Source organism: Cebidichthys violaceus, unplaced genomic scaffold, assembly GCF_023349555.1.
Source record: "Cebidichthys violaceus isolate CVI_PGR_0920_01 unplaced genomic scaffold, fCebVio1.0.p SCAF_5, whole genome shotgun sequence".
Taxonomy (NCBI): domain Eukaryota; kingdom Metazoa; phylum Chordata; class Actinopteri; order Perciformes; family Stichaeidae; genus Cebidichthys; species Cebidichthys violaceus.
In genome coordinates this window covers 12,898,974-12,915,554 of record NW_027176705.1, presented here as the reverse complement: position 1 = coordinate 12,915,554, position 16,581 = coordinate 12,898,974, and the positions used below count along the sequence as shown (strand labels likewise).

Genomic DNA, 16,581 nt, shown 5'->3' with positions numbered 1-16,581 from the left:
GTGTTATAGTCATTTGAAGGATGATGATCTGGTCAGAGGTGATTTATTGTAGAGTCTTATAACAGAGGGCAGGAATGTTCTCCTGTAACTGTCCTTGTGACAGCGGAGCTGGATCAGTCTGTTGGAGAAAGTGCTCCGCTGTCCCTGCAGTAGGTGGCGGAGAGGGTGATCCGGGTTATCCAATATGGATAGTAGTCTCTTCAGTGTCCTCCTCTCCACCACCTGTTCCAGAATGTCTTGTTTGCTGCCGATGATGGAGCCGACCTTCTTAACCAGTTTAGGTCTGTTGGTGTCTCCGGCTCCAATGCTGCTCCCCCAGCAGACTACGGTGAAGTAGTCAGCTGGCACATCTGCTCTGTTTACATTTACAACTGTGAAATGGTCTCTAGCCAGAAGAAGCCCCTCTTTGTACCCATCGAATATTATGAAAGATGAAATTACTGCAGTCCCAATTAATTCCACCAGAATTTTTTTTTCTACGTAAACATTTCATAATCTTTCTGATTAAAGTCCTAAAATTAAGCTTTCTCAAATCTATATTGGTTGTTCTTTTTTAATTACCTTTATCCATCCTACTCCAAAGTCCCCTGCTTTAAGCCTTAACAATTTGCAACACTACATTTGAGGCTCTGTACGGGTGAATCTTCACATTTGTATCATACAGAGGCTTTATTGTTTGTCGTTGCCCAGCAGGGCCACTTAAAGCACTGAACTCTCTTGAATTGAAATTGCTGTCGTGACTGCACCACTTCAGATGAGGATAATGGCTGTTTGGATGCAATTATTCACATATCGGATAGACTTTTGCAGCATCTCTAGCCCTCTGCAATCACCTAGGCAACCTCCTAATACCAATAACTACCACAAGAGGGCAGTAACGTACACGGAGTCGCAGTTCATTCAATTTCAAGAAAGTTAGGCCTATCCCTGAATTCTGAAAGTTTACTTGATCTGACATCTGATAAAAAAACAAAACATCCAGAATGTTTTGTTGTCACACCAATTGCTGTAGAAAAGCAGTCATATTTATCTGTTCTCATATTTTAATATTCAAGTTTTTGTTCTAGACACATAATAGGCTTTTAAAGATAATACAGACAATATGTTCAGGATCATTACAGTAAATGCTACCCCGGAGGATAAAGTAGCTACAGTATAAATATGCATCATTTCATCAGGCCTGGCTGGAGGTAACGAGCAGGACTGCAGAGGCACACCGACGGTGAGGAAGGACCAGTCCGAGAAACAGAAGAGACAGAAACCATGCAGCAGAGCCCGGTCCTGTCGGCGTGGTTCCGGCTGGATTCGTTTTGCAGGCTCTTTGGGAACACTTAAACCGGGCGCAGAGCCTACACAAGAATGTGCCGTTTTCAGAGGGGCGGAGACAAGCTTGCCTCGCATCCATAGCGAGTCGAGCGGCGCACGGGCACAGCCTCACTGTGGGCTGCCGTAGAGAGACTAGCCTAAGTTTACAATAGGAAACAATAAGGTCCTCTCGGTTCTTCTGGGCCACAATGGGTGGATGTTTTTTCGGCCGCAGAGAGGAGTCACACAGCCCGGTAGGCATTGTTTCGATGCTGCCGAACTAACCCGAATCGTCCACGGTGAAGTGACACTAGGATTCGTACAAGTGGCCCGCTAACATAGTTAGAAGTGCGGCTGTTTAGAGAGAGACGCAACATTGCAAACAGGAGGAAACAGCGCAGGGTTACATAAAAACGGACCCCAGCCTGGTTTTGCTGCGCGTAATATTTAAAGCGCACCCGTCGCGGCTGTTTCCCCGTAGGCTGGCCATGAAGAGTGGACTGCCTGGTTTCTTTTCTCCATCCACTTCCAGCCTGCATGGAACAAAGTGTGCTTTTTTGAAACACAACCTGCGCCCGTGAGGTACCCAGGCGGTTTGTCAGCGTGGGTCTGTGTGTCGTAACGTTGCCAGTCGAGAGTCCAGCTTCTCCCGACAGTCATCATGAGGACCACCGAGGAGGCAGAGGGCTTTGACGGCGAGGCCTCCAACACTTCTATGATCTCCGGGGCCAGCAGTCCGTATCAACCCACCACCGAGCCCGTCCATTCGAGGAACGTTTTGGGGGGGATTCGGTGCGACATGGAGTACCTAAAGTCATACTTTGGGATTTTAAAGATGGTTGAAGTGGTAAGTTTGAGCACATTACTGCAATGTCCATAGATGTAGCTACAGCTAGCCTGCACATACAAGTGAGTAAAACTAACTATGACGCACCGTTAGTGGATCACATCCACTAACATATGGACAACATGGCTCTGCAGGGAAAGTGCTTTTCTCCTTTTTAAAGCACTATAATATTGTAGCATTAAAACCTCACAGTTGACTTATATCTGTCTCTGAAGTAGTAAACCCAACATGTTAATTCAAACAGATGTGGCTCTACAGGTCCTGGTTTACTCTGCTCCACATCCCCTAGAGTGGTTAGTAAGGTTTCATGCTAACAGTATGCCTAACACCCCGTGGCACGTATAGGTTGCCGGGGTGAGGTTGCTAGGACCACAACTGTCAATTTAGAAAATGAAACTGTCAATTTAGCTCAGCTGGTCAAACATGAATGACTCTTATTTTGAAGGATGCACATTGGCTCCAAGAAAATGGTACAGTATTTCAGTGTTATCCCCAACAGTACCTTTTTTTATTATTATTTTATTGTGTCTTGTGATATTTTCTGTCTCTTGTGATTAAGCTAGTATTTCGGTAGGAACTTATCATGTTTGCAAGTAGATAGAAAATGACCTTTCAGATGTGAGACGCCCTCTGCTGTTCCCCTGCTGCTCTCAAAGTCCTTAACTGTGGGGCCACTCAAAAATTCACCCAGTGATTGACTGTGTATCATTATTTATGAATAAATATTAGCACCATTTATTTGTCAGGATGTAGTGGGGGGATAATAAACACATATTCACTGTTTTTTTCAAATCAATACGTCTTAACTAGATGTGTGAACTGAGACAGAGGCACCAACAAAGCAAGATGAGGGCTCCTAAAGCTCTGGCAATTCACCAAAGGAGGAAATATCTATCGAGCCAGAGCCATTTCTTCTCTTCTGGTGCCAAAAAACACAGGCCTGCGCACTCCTACACATGATGTAGTGTGTCCACAACAGGAACAACCATGAAGTTGAGGAAGCTAGCAATTACCTCTAACAATGTTTGTGGACAGCGCAAGCAAACTAAAGTCCAAAAACTGCAGAGTTTTGGCTTCTCTGCTTCACTTTTCAAACTTAAGTTTAAAAATCTTGTGACTGTCTGAGTGTCCCACTTTTCTAACAGAAGTGCACAGTCAGCCTGTGCAGTTGCACACACCTGTGATGTTTACTTCCGAGTATGTGAGAAGGAAGCCATCTGTCATCATTGTGGGAGAAGTTTGGAGCAGCCAGTAACTAAGAAGAAGATTCATATTGACAGTCCTCCTCAAACAATATCATATTGTCTTTGACTTGTCTGCTGAATGACAGAACAGACTTTTTTTTCTGTGTTTCTTCCACATCCCCGAATTTTTGTCTAAATAGAATCCAATCTAAAATTGGCAACATGATTTGATTGAGACACCAACTAGATTACAAACTGACGAGACATTTGATGCCAGTTTCTGTGCATTTCGGTCAACAACTATAAAGTATCAAGGTTCAATAACAGCCTTTGATTCACAACATTTACCACCAACGCCCCCTGATACAAATGTAAATGCTGCTGCCAAAACGGCACAATGTAGCACAGAAAGATAGAATGCATTGCTAATATTGCAACTCTGCTAATGTACTTTTTAAAGCAATGATGAACAAAACAAGCGCACACCCATCTCTCTGTGTTCCTGGAAGATCCCAAATATTTTTCATGTATATGCAGTCAAATCTAACAGCTATGGCACAGCTCAGATAAATGCATTTTTTTTTTAAAGCATTATCTTAGTTCCTTCTGTTTGTACTTTCTATCTACTTGAATGGTTTGTTCAGCGCTGATACTGACTTTCCGGTTTGAGCTAGTCAAATCTCCTTCACTGCCAAGGACGGGACCACCGAAAGTCATCCAAGTTTACACTCGGTACCTAAGAGGAGGCCTACAAGGCTTGCTGCCAAACACTAATAGCTTCACTGGCTTGCGTTTTTATCGTTCTGTCCTCTAATTGTTTAGCTCCGGCCCGGCTGAGGCTGTGCGGTGATCTTTTAGAACTGATGACGATACAAAGCTGACTGCATACTGTACAAGGACCTAATGCAGGACAGTTTCTGCTTGATCTGGAGGCACCGCGGAGGAGGTTTTGTGCCTGTTATTCACATCACTGTGTTAACGGAAAGTTGCTCCGTGGCTGAAAGCGGCGGTAGTCATGTGTTGTTAATAGATCATCTTTGCACAGAAATAAGTTGTATGGAGTAATGCTTGACTGGTACAGTACACTACATGCTGCATTGTACCACGCACTTCTTAAAAGATCCAAATAGTTTTCTGCACACATGGAGTTTTGCTGTATGAATTACAGATTGAATGTAAGGCTGATCAAGAGTTAGTGTGCCCTCAATACCTCACACAGCCCCTCTGGAAATGTCCTTACTTCCTCATGACTTTGCCAAGGAACCTTTTACTGACCCATGGTTACTGAGAAGCTCTCTGTTTCCCAATGCACAGACTAAGGTGCTAATAGAACTGCATCGGTTTTTTCTTTGTTTTTGTTGTTGCTTTTTACACCAGAGCACTAAAATGCATTTGCACAGGATTTTATAGAGCCATTCAACTTGTCATTCCTTGGCAGGCTGCTGATCCGTGCTGATCAGAAACAGCCTCCAGTAGGATGTAACCTGAGCGAGGTGTGTCCATCTTTGTCTCTCTACTGTGACTGGGTCAACAAAGACCAACTGATATTCAGCGTATGACAGGAATCTGATACCTTGTCGGATCCGACAGAACACCACTGAAACCCTCTTTGTTTCCACACGAGCCTTATGTCTTCATGAAGACATAGCAGTTCACTCATGATGGTATGTGAGCCCACGTTTTCCTATTCTAACAAGTGGTAATTAAATATTATGCTACGGCCGTTTTTTTTCAGTCTGTGGATGTTTTGTAATGAAGTTACCAGATGCTCCCAAATGTCAGCGAGCATTTCCTGCTCTGAGAGAGACTGCATTTGCTAAATTCTCTTCTGGTCGAAACATTACTTACTCTGGGCTTGTTGGGAGACATAAAGACAACAAGGACATTGTGCATGTGGGGAGACGTGCATGCTGTTGCCTGTACGCACGACAACACACACTTACCTTATTCCCTGGGGTGAAATATAACCTGCATTCAAGCTACTTTTTCCATCACATACATGATTGTGGGCGGCTGCTGAAGCATATTCGACAATTTGGGGTAATTTTTTTTTTTTGTGCATGAGGTCCCACAGCACTTGGGGTGCAGCATATAATGTTGCATAGTCTTCGCAGCGAGGCCTATTTGCTCCTTCATTCATTTTCTGCCCAGAACAGATGGTGTATAAGAAGGGGATCTGAGTTCTAGAGGCCTTTTTAAAGGCAACTAATAATGTGCATAATCCCTAAGATAAGGATTTGTGCGCATGAGGGAGAAGAGAAAGAGAGTTGAACCTCAAGAACAGGTTGTGTGAAGGTTAACATAAAATCATTACTTACAAGATTATCCAGTAGTGCTTTGTGATCCTCTGCCTCCTCCCCTGTGACACCTGCTACAAATGGACCTGGGAGAAGCAATATGCTTTCTTCAAGAGATATGACATCACCCTTAGGCCCATGCAGCCCTCCACTCCCATTTGGGTGTAACCTTTTTGGTTGTGTTACAGTCACAGACGGACTGCTATCCAACTACATGCTCTAATATGCCTTCAGCAGCTGCACAAAATCAAACTTTTGTCATAACGCTGGCCAGACAGCAGATGTGCTTTCTCTTGTCTTTCCTGTGAGGTGATGTCTCAGCCAGAGACTTGGAACATTGGACCAAGAGTCCGTCACAAACAGGAGACTCAGGAACGGTAGACTCTGCTCATTAATCTGGATAAACAGGCTTGACTGTTGAGCAGCTGAGAGCTAGGAGACAGGTGGAGGGGTCGTCTGCTGATGAGGCTGTTTAAGTCAATGTATTTGTTCAGCAGTGTCAAGCAATGCAACTAGTTGTGGTGGATTCACGATCGGAAGAAAATCTATATTGGGTTTCACAAACATTCCCAGTGTTAGGGTTTTAAGAAGTATTTAACTTTGAAGCTTGATGGACACTTTGGAGTCAGATTAGCGCCTTAATAAACAAGTTTCAACGATCTAGATTCAAGCGCTTCTGAGAGTCTTAAAGACTTTTCTGCAAAAAGAAACGGGATGACTGTCTTATCTCCAGGAATGGCTTTGCTGTATAATTGGTTAAATTCAATTACTTCCAAAAACGTTGTTCCAAAGATAACAGGCACACTAAAACAGGACAAATATAAATGAGAAAATAAGCATTTCCCTTAAGTCAGTTTGTCCCTTCTCAATGATGAACTTTGAGATTTGTGACCAGATCAGTCTCCATTGGCACAGAATTTACGAATCACTGCCCTTCTTACATCTTCTTTAAATATTCATTTTAGACATAACCACACATTCACGGATGCAAACAGTAGGTGACATCTCTCATTTCATCTTCATATCAATAGATGTTCAGAACGGAGCTTTGCACGGAGACCATATCTATCTATTATTGTCAAGTCATTTGTTATAGTGGCAAAACATTTGTAAAGATTTAAACATTCTTTTGAGACGGGCTTCTGTTGGAGCTTTCAGAGGCCCCATGTATGTATGCAGTACAACACGCAGCGTAATGTCAGGTTTTATGGGATTCATGAAATAATGTCTTATATCGATATTCTTAGTTATACAAACTAATATGTGAAAATATAAACAACCCCAAATTCGTCTTTGCAACTACAGCAAACAACGGAGCCACCCGTGTACAATCCACATGCTAATGACTTTATGGTCTGTATTTTAAAAAATCCATTTCATCGGAGACGGCATCATTACCCCGCAACTTTGTATCAAAGCAACCTGCAGTGTCTTACTGATGGAGATTAAGCAGCTTATGAAGCCGCATTTCAGTCAACTCCGTCCCGTACCTTCAGTGAATAGAGCGGAGATAAACACGGATAAGACTCAAGGCCTGCCTTAGTTGGCATGAAACTGCTCTTTTGGGCACAAGTACAACATGAGTTTGATTCAAGGAGTAAAAGAAATGTAGCAAATATTGTTGCTGTGGACTAGTTTCTTACAGTTTAACCTCCCATCATCCCTCAACCCATACCCATCATTACACAATATATGGTATCAACGTTTAATACAAAATGTCAAACCTGCCCCTCTCTGGTAGACCAAGCAGATCCGGTCTGAACTGGTTTAAATTTAGCTGCTTCAGGTCGGTAATATGTTGCAGTGGCGTTCTCCTGGTTCTGTTATGTCTCTGAGCCAATCGGTAATCTGCGTGTGGTTTCGTCGGAGGCTAGATGGCAAGAGGAACACCTCAATAGCAGAATTCTTCCCATACTGTGGTTTGTTGATGTATGTTGGCTGGAGGGAGGCCTCTTCTCGGGCTGCCAGGACTGAGACATTAGAGATGGGCTCACGACCTCTGGTCTATTCATAGGACGATCCCTTCATCATCTGGAAAGACACTCACTTAAAGTTACAGAAATGGCTACAGTACCCCCTTTATCCTTAAGAGCAGCATAACCAGGAATCATTTATTTCTACATTACAGTCATTTAGCAGACGCTTTTTATCCAAAGCGACTTACAATTCAGTAAGTGTCTTGCTCAAGGACACATTGACATGAGACTGGCAGAGCAGGAGCCGGGGGTCCAACCGCCTACCCTCTAATTGAAAGGTGGCCCTGCTCTCCACTTAGCCACGGTCACCCACTCATTGGTCATTTATTTCTATTATCTATTGAAGAAAATATAACACTGAAAATGTGCATGACTGGACAAATTCCAGCCACACAAATCCAACGTGTGGCGTAATTGTGTCAGGGTTCATGGGTTTGACTGATATCACACTCCTTGGGAGAGTGAGACATTTAACATAAACAGTCTACTCAACATGCCCTTCTCCTGTTCTTCTTCACTTTAGGTCCTGTCGCTCATCGGATTCATCTGCATAGAGACCATCATGATGTGTTCTCCCTGTGGAGGGGTGTACTTCTTTGAGTTTGTCAGCTGCAGTGCTGTCGTGGTGACAGGAGTCCTCCTCCTCATCTTCAGCCTCAACCTGCACACCAAGGTGCCCCACGTCAACTGGAGCCTCACGGTAGGTACAGGCGGACCTAATGTGTCATCCGTAGTACGCCATACAAAGTCATACCCTTGTATTTATTTATTATCAGGCTTAACACAAGTTCATTCTACCAGCGAAACCGTGAAACTTTAGTGAGGATGGAGCTGGTTGGAAGTGCAAACAGTTTCAGTGTTAACACCAGGACGAGCATTGTCAGCTGTAGGCAAATGAGCTGGTGGGTGTTCTCCAGCAGATACTGGTAGCCTGTCAGTATTTGCCTACGTAAACACATCGGTGTGTTCTGAGCTGCTGCCAAGTATCCTTTACAGAGATGAGTGGGGAGGAAAAAAGGCCACACAGTGTACAAACTGTAGTAAAGCAGTGGATGTTAAGCCAGATGTCCAAATCCAACCATAGCTATCCGATTGCTTTATGGCATCCTTGGTACAGTATTCCACCTCATACATGAAGGGAGGGCGTGCCTTTGGCTTCTACTTTTGGTGGAATGACACCGAATGAAACCTTGTTACAGTCTCGGAGTGGCAGTCCTTATAATCTAAAATCCTACCGTTGGTTCTTTTTCTGAGACGTTCTGTTCATTTTCTTTCGGAGGCTCACTGGCATTTCTCATGTCAGCCATCTCGAGTGAATCATTTTTCCATTCAGGTGATTATTCGCCAAGAAATGTGCAATTGTCAACATGTATTATTTGTGTGCACAGGCCTGTGCAGAAGTAGGTTTGGTTGTGGGTTGCCATTAGACTTAGAGGAGGTTATTCTTCAAAGAAGTTCGACTGGTGGGCTGCGGTTTGGCTCATTGTTATTGCTGGAAAATGCTGTTATGCAAGATATTGAGTCCATATTTTTCTATATATATATTTTTTTATATAATTACATATATTTGGACAACAACAAATTCTGTGTTACAACACAAAAACCCTGTTCACTTTTGGTGAGTGAACTGTGGCAAAGACAGACTTAGTTTGATTTCACAGTCTGTGTCCCGACTCCAAGCTGTTGTAATTAACAAGCACATGATGCTCAGTTCCACTCCACAGTTGTAGGCTGCACCCCACGCTGTTTATGTCTATCAAGTTCAAAGCTGCTCCAGTCACATAAGGCCTCTGGGAATTCCACCATTAGAGAGCTTTTCAGAGTGTTAACCAAATGTTAACCCCTCTGCTGCCTTCCCCCGTTTCCAAACTCTAAACCGTGGACTGACGCTGCCATTCCTCCCCTGTGAAGTGAGCTGTTTTATAGTGCGGTTCGAGGGAGGGTTTTGATCGTACAATTATGTGCTATGTGATCCCATCTCCTCCAATTCACCCTCTGTGATGACTTTGGCAGCACAGAGGGGGGAAACACAGGTCCTGACCGCCTCTCCCTCCCCTTCAACAAGGAAATGAACGCAGTCCTGGGATCTTGTTGTGAAGCCACTTGGTGACTTTTAGTTTTTAAGTTGAACTTCAGGGTTTAGTTCGCGTGAATGAGGTTGCTTCGCACAACCGGCTAGAGGCATACGGGCAGACTCGGTGCATTGTTTTCCAAATAACTGTCGGCCACGCTGAGGGGTTGTGGGACAGAAATGGGGCGACCCTAAGGGCACACAGGGAAGAACATTCACAGCCTGAAGGGGAGGGACAGGGAGAGAGGGAGGCTGTCGTTGTTCTCCGATCAAAAGGAGAGCATCGGTTTGAAAACTCTGCTGGTGTGGTTAATATATTTAGTTTTGTTCTGGGGACAGACAGTATCTCATCACCGTCAATGCATGAATGAGTTGGGAGTGAATGACTGGACCTGTCACAGCCTTACACACTAGGAGCGTAACGCAAAGCTGCTGTCTGTGTCTGTTCGTGTTCCAAAAATATCTGTATTGGTTGAAGTTTTTAGATGTCGTCAAGATTGCTTCATTTTCTGCGTTAAATTTGTTTTCTGCTTCCATATTTAGTTTTCATATGTATATTCAAGTTTCATAAGTTTAACTGCCAACAAAATATTTTAACCACGTGCTTATTAAAACACATGATTAGTATTTGAACACTTCAAAAAAATCGACGCCTTGTTTTTTATTTGTTTACATTTTGGCAAATCCGCAATTCCCGTTCACACTGTAGAGATGACAATTATTTGGATAACTTGTTATTCTGAAGTCAGCTCCTAGCTCTCATTTTAGATGAGATCTTAGATTCTAAGAGCTGAGTTTCATTTGATCCCTTATTTTTTGTGATTTCTAAACGGATTGATGGGTGTTTGTTTTCATTATTCAAGTAATGCATTTGTATTAAATTTACATACCCACTACACACACATACCTTTTGTCAAAACCTGTACTGGATAATATTACAAGCAAAGATACCTGTTTGGTCTCAACATAATTTACCCAGTATGTCGTCTTTGTGTGTGTGTGTGTGTGTGTGTGTGTGTGTGTGTGTGTGTGTGTGTGTGTGTGTGTGTGTGTGTGTGAGAGAGTGAATCCTTTCTTGGATGGCCCCGTTTTATTCTGCCAGTAATGATCTACATCTCTCTGCTGAATCTGCACACACAGCTGAGGTTTGTGGTTATTATTAGCCATAGTCATTAATCTATCATCAGTTCAGACCATAGACCACTCTGCTCATGTTGTATTTACTTTACCTACAAGCGGAATCCAATAAAAGCTTTCTTGGTTTTGACAGCTGAAGTTTGCCACCCAAGCAGACAAAAGGCATGAAATACTTCCCTACTATCTTTATTTGTCTTTCAACAAGAGTCAGGCGTAGATGTGAAAGCCGGAGAGACGTTGTATTTTTGCATGAAGCTTTCCGGCTCTGTGGGACTTGATTCGACTGTCAAGAGAATAGATTTCATAATTAGTCTTCTGCTGAGTCCTCTATGGTTTCCATAGTTGCAGTCCAAAGACTATTTCTGGCTTCTATCCTGAGAGCACAACAGAGACATAGAACCACATACAGTTTACATGGAACAACATGTGGTCCAATTAATCCCTTTACAAGCAAAAAACCTAAATTATTACTGACTTCTGATGACAGTCCTGATCCTGATTTCTTCTGTAAGACAACTTGTTGGAGTTTACTATCAAAAAGACCACATTGTTGATACAGATTAGTGCTTACAGAGGCACAAATGGGATAAAAATATCATTTAGTTTAGGTTTTTTTGTAAATTCTTTCCTGCTGTGTTGTGGATGCTGTCTTGTTACTTGCAGCGGATAAAGTCATGGGGCTTTGTGCTTTTAGACAATGTATACATATTTGTTCAAGGTTGACAGTTCAAGGACAATCCAGAAACTGGATTGTCCAACTGCTTGCTATGAGTACTAGATCTCTCCCCGTTAGTATAGTGGACAGTATCTCCATATGTCACTCTGATGACCGCGTTTCGATTGCTCGACGGGGTGAAATATTCCTTTTTGGGGGTGGGAGTAGCTCAGTTGGACTTGACCTGGGTTCAACTTAAACTCAGTTAATTTATGTTTTTTTTAAAAGCATACTAGTTTGGTTCTCAGCAGATAGAAAGAATACTGTAAAACCATTATACCAGCCAATAATGAGCCACAGAGCCAGTGGTTTGGTCCAGTCTGTGCTTGTGTTATTTAAAGTTTTACAGAGTGCCGGCCTGGTTCAGATGTGGAATTTGTGAACTGAGTGAAGCAGAGAGGCTCAGGGTCAACTTCAGGGACTGAGCTGACTGGATCTTGAGAGAAAATGGGATCTGAAAGCTGCAGAAAAGCCTTTCTTCACATGAGAACGGGACACTGGAATGTTAAACAGTATTTCCTGTCTAACCGGTTGGGCGAGATAGATGGGAGCGTGTGTTTGTATTGTGAGCAATGGCTTGTGTGTGTGTGTGTGTGTGTGTGTGTGTGTGTGTGTGTGTGTGTGTGTGTGTGTGTGTGTGTGAGTGAGTGTGAGTGAGAGGATGTTTATTGTGTGTGTGGTGGGTGTGGTTATGATTTCGTTGTACATCGACTGTGCCAGTTAGCATGAGGCGTTATGGTTCCATATTAATGTGCTATTGATTAAATTGCACAATCAGTTGCAGTTTTTCTGCCCCGCTGAGTTGTCTGTTGTGCCGGTGTCTGTTTCAGCCTTTGCAACACCGCTGTTGTATGAGCGTTGTGTGTCATATGAGAAACCACGTCTGTCATGATCACTATCACGCATCTGATCACGAGTGCCGTGCCCCAGTCGTGCTGAGCACCTCGTCATTAACCCTCCCCTAACTGCCAGCACCGCTGAGAACAAGAGAGTGAAACATCAAAGGGTAGAATCTCTTTCATTCCCCTTCTCAATGTGTGAAAAAAAGGTGGGGGATGGAGTGAGTTATGTGTGTTTGTGTGTAATATGAGGTGCTAGGTGGCTTTTAAGTATGTGCTGTTGGTTTCTTTGCCCTCCTGCAGTTTTAAAGTTGAGTTTAGCAGGATGTCCTACCTAGACGTGGCATCCGCCTCGTTGCTGAGACAATTACTGGTTTGAATTGTGTCAAAAAAGCCTCAAATGTGTGTGGACTCTAACAGGGATTAGTTTATCTGTAGCTTTGATATTAGCATTGATGCAGCTTCATTGCATCTATGTGCAGCATTTATTTTGCAATACATTTCAGATTTCATAAACACTTAAACACTTTCATTGATTTGGGGTAAAACATGACATATACTGGGGATTGAACCGTAATACATTTTTGTACAAAAGTTTTGATATAGGTAGTGAAACTCAAGCATTGCCCTAACTGTATAAATGTATGCAGACATTTAATTTCATGCTTCACCGCTGACAACATGATAAATGACAAATCATTTTATAATTAATCTGCATCAGCAGCAAGAATATAGTACTGATGAACATCTGGTTTCTCATGTAATGCTTGTTTTTGTGTGTCCCTGTAGGACCTGGTTAACACGGCTGCCAGCACCTTCTTTTTCTTCTTGTCGTCTCTCGTGTTGGCCTGCATCAACCATAACACTGGAGCTGAAATAGCAGCAGTGGTGAGTAGTCAGAACCATCCAAGATAGACGGATACAAAACATGGCAGACATCTTTACGAACCTCCTCTTATCAGTCATCAGTTCCTATCAAGGCATATCATTAAGAATTCTTACTACTTAGAAATATACTGATGCATTAAGAAAAGCTCAGCAACGATCTCATTTAGGTACCCGACTCATATGTGTGGCCGAGCGGAGCACAATGCAGGAGCTGTTCCTGGTTGTGTTTTGTTCTGACCAGATCATTGAGTTATCTGACTGCTGCTGCTGCTGCCTGGTAGCTCCAGTTGCTATCTGATCTGAGTCACATGCTGCCTGATTACTGAGCAGATAGCATGTGCTGCCAACGCAACCCTGAATGCACATTTCTTTAGCACCAGACCATTTGTGTGCATGAGTGTGGGTTTTTAGCAAGCTTGATTAAAGTCATTTTTTTTTGTATGTCTATCCATGCAGTTGAAAACATGTAAGCTTTTAAGCCTAATCTTATCAGTCCGTACATATTTTTTTTTTTTTTTTGCCTAAATCAAGTTTGCATAGGATCTGTGTGGCCATGGAAGCGTTTAGTCCTTTGGTTCCCATTCAAATTCAGACATTGTTATTCTACTTCCTGTTTCCACAGATCTTTGGCTTCCTGGTGACAGGTGTGTATGGTATAAACACCTTCCTGGCGGTGCGGAGGTGGCGCCGTGGCAATGGGTGTCAGGGGGCGGCTCAGACCAGCGAGTACATGCGAGCGCGCACAGCATCTCGTGGAGAAATGGAGGCTAGACCTGAACTTGCGTGAGAGGTGGCAGACAATCGGACTAAATTAAAGTATTTCATTCAAGTCTTGAGTGGAAGGGCCATCTCAAGATCACCACATGCTTGTGACTTCTCCTGCCTGCTCAGCCACTGAATGAATCTTCATGTCAACGTCACAGTTGAGCTCTGAGGCTTTGTTTTTCAGGCACCCTGTCTTAAGTGACACATAAAGACTCTAAAGTGAAGAGCTCCAGACAGAATTGAAGGTATTCTCTGTTTCATCCACATGTCTTTCTAAGTCAGTATGAAGGATAACTTCCACGAAGAGCCGAAAGAAAAAAAAAAAAGAGACTGACTTCACTCCAACTGTGCACTAACTAGGTGTTTTCAGAAAGTTTTGTGTTTCACTGTGAAAGAAGTCGAGTTAAAGAAGGTCAACTTTTGTACAGTTTGCTTATTTCCCGCCGCTGGCTGTGAAGCCTGTGGTAATAAATGTGACCGTGGGTTCAGGAAACCACTGGACCAGAACTATACAGTTAACCTGCAGCACAACAGAAGCACCATAACTTTACTGTTCTTTCTTAGATACTGACATCAGCCTTTGGTTTCTACCTTTGAGCAAGGCTGTAGATATTTTAATCTAAAGATTACACATGCTGATGTTTGTTTCTCCTTCGTCTTCACTAACTTTACAAATGCCTTTAACATGTGACCTTTAGCCGCTAGTAAGAGCTCTCCTTCCAGCAGTTATGCAGTAACAGAACAAGGTCATTCTTAACTGCAATAAAGACAGGCAGCACGACAAAAGTTCAACATTTTGAAATGAGTGATGAAAGACCTACTTCTTTGCAACACAAATGCATCCACTGGATTTGACACAGTTATGAGACCAAAATAAAAGTACCTTATTCCATCTATTTGATCCCAAAAATATTCACACTAGCATTCCTAAAATTTTATTTTCAAGGTCTGTGTTAGGCCAACACTGTGAGCCAGGAGTGATGAAGTTATTGGTAGCTTGTTATTACTTTTGCACATATCCACGGCTTCAGGTAACAGAAATGTTGACGGTGCATCAGTGAGATTAATTGTGAAACCAGTAGGTGACCAATGCCCTTAGCCTAATAGACTGTTTCTCAGGTATTGACACACTCCCTCCGTCTTTGAAACTTAAAAAAAGATTTGAAATGAAATCACAGGGTGCCTCGAACTGAACGTTGTATTTCTTAATGCTTTCCTAATTATTAGACATGACAGGACTATCGTAGAGAATGAAAATTACTGTAACTGCTACTTTCATTAAGTGAAAATGAATTGAAGGTAGAAATGGTCGGATGAAAATGCGGTACTTTTAGCATTATTGTCACAGCTTTTATTAAAATGTGTGCATATGTATCTACAGTATATTATCACACTTCATGTATTATGAAATTACTATCATTCCACATTGCAGCTATTATAAAGCTCCTAAATGCAGAGCGCAAAACAGGTTTTATTTGTTTTTCTGTTCCCCTAGTGTACGTTATGAACAGAAAAAAATGCTTGATCTTGAAAAATCACATTTGTTTTTTAAGAAGGAAGAAATTTAAACTGAATTTTTGGCACCTGATATCGTTTCAATGCATTGAATTTACACTACAGTTACGCGTGTGCATTTTTTTGTTGTATAAGACCTCTAAATGTAATCAGGCTGAGGTGAGTTTGTGCCGGGTCTAAATTGACTCTATGGCGCCAGCTCCTGGTCGTCATCTAAAATGTATTCCTTGTGACTTCAGACGACTGTTACAGTACAGCCAGATAAGTGCAGTTGTGTGTGTGTGTGTGTGTGTGTGTGTGTGTGTGTGTGTGTGTGTGTGTGTGTGTGTGTGTGTGTGTGTGTGTGTGTGTGTGTGTGTGTGTGTGTGTGTGTGTGTGTGTGTGTGTGTGTACAAGAGTAGGACCAGAAATGTGTTTGACTGGGTTAAAATGAAAATAAAAACCGTATGGCTTCTTAAACAGCCTCAGAAGTTTCCACATTATACAGAAAGTTTGATTAATCTGGCTTTTCTCATGTTTTAGTAACTTTTATCACGTACAACTGCTATTTCTCCTGGTGACCAAACTACTTGTATGACTAGACAATAACATCTATTCTGCTTTTCTCTTTCATGGATGGATTTGTGTCTGAGTGATGTAAAAATAGTCACACTTTGCAGCACAACCACACCCGTGCATTATGCTATTTGATAATATCAATTTACCATCATATCAGTCAAACACTATCAAGCTGCAGCCCTGTATATACAACGTTTTGCTACAGTGTGTAATGGTCTTTCTATTTATAGGGAAGAGGAGAACTTATTTCCACTAGTTTCCAGATCGCACTATGAACGGTGAACATGCTCAGTCTGACTGTGTGGATGTCATTGGAGGCGAGATGCTCTTCCGTTTGCTTTTGATTCTGTGTGCTTTGATTACAACAACGCGTCTTGAACAGCATGGACCCGTACTAAGCTGTATTTTTGTGTTCAAAACATTTACAAAAGGCTTCACTTCAGTTTATAGTGACGATTTAAATAAAGTAATTTGGACATTATTG

The 16,581-nt window shown here is 42.4% G+C and overlaps 1 protein-coding gene across 1 annotated transcript; it reads left to right on the top strand.

Moving 5' to 3' along the window:
- The first annotated feature begins 1,291 nt into the window (after window positions 1–1,291).
- On the top strand, window positions 1,292–16,578 carry cmtm4 (CKLF-like MARVEL transmembrane domain containing 4). The gene is made up of 4 exons (XM_068730463.1): window positions 1,292–2,152; window positions 8,133–8,309; window positions 13,161–13,259; window positions 13,882–16,578. Exons 1-4 carry the CDS (start codon window positions 1,967–1,969, stop codon window positions 14,044–14,046), a joined length of 627 nt encoding a protein of 208 aa, XP_068586564.1. The 5' UTR covers window positions 1,292–1,966; the 3' UTR covers window positions 14,047–16,578.
- Window positions 16,579–16,581: the final 3 nt, after the last annotated feature.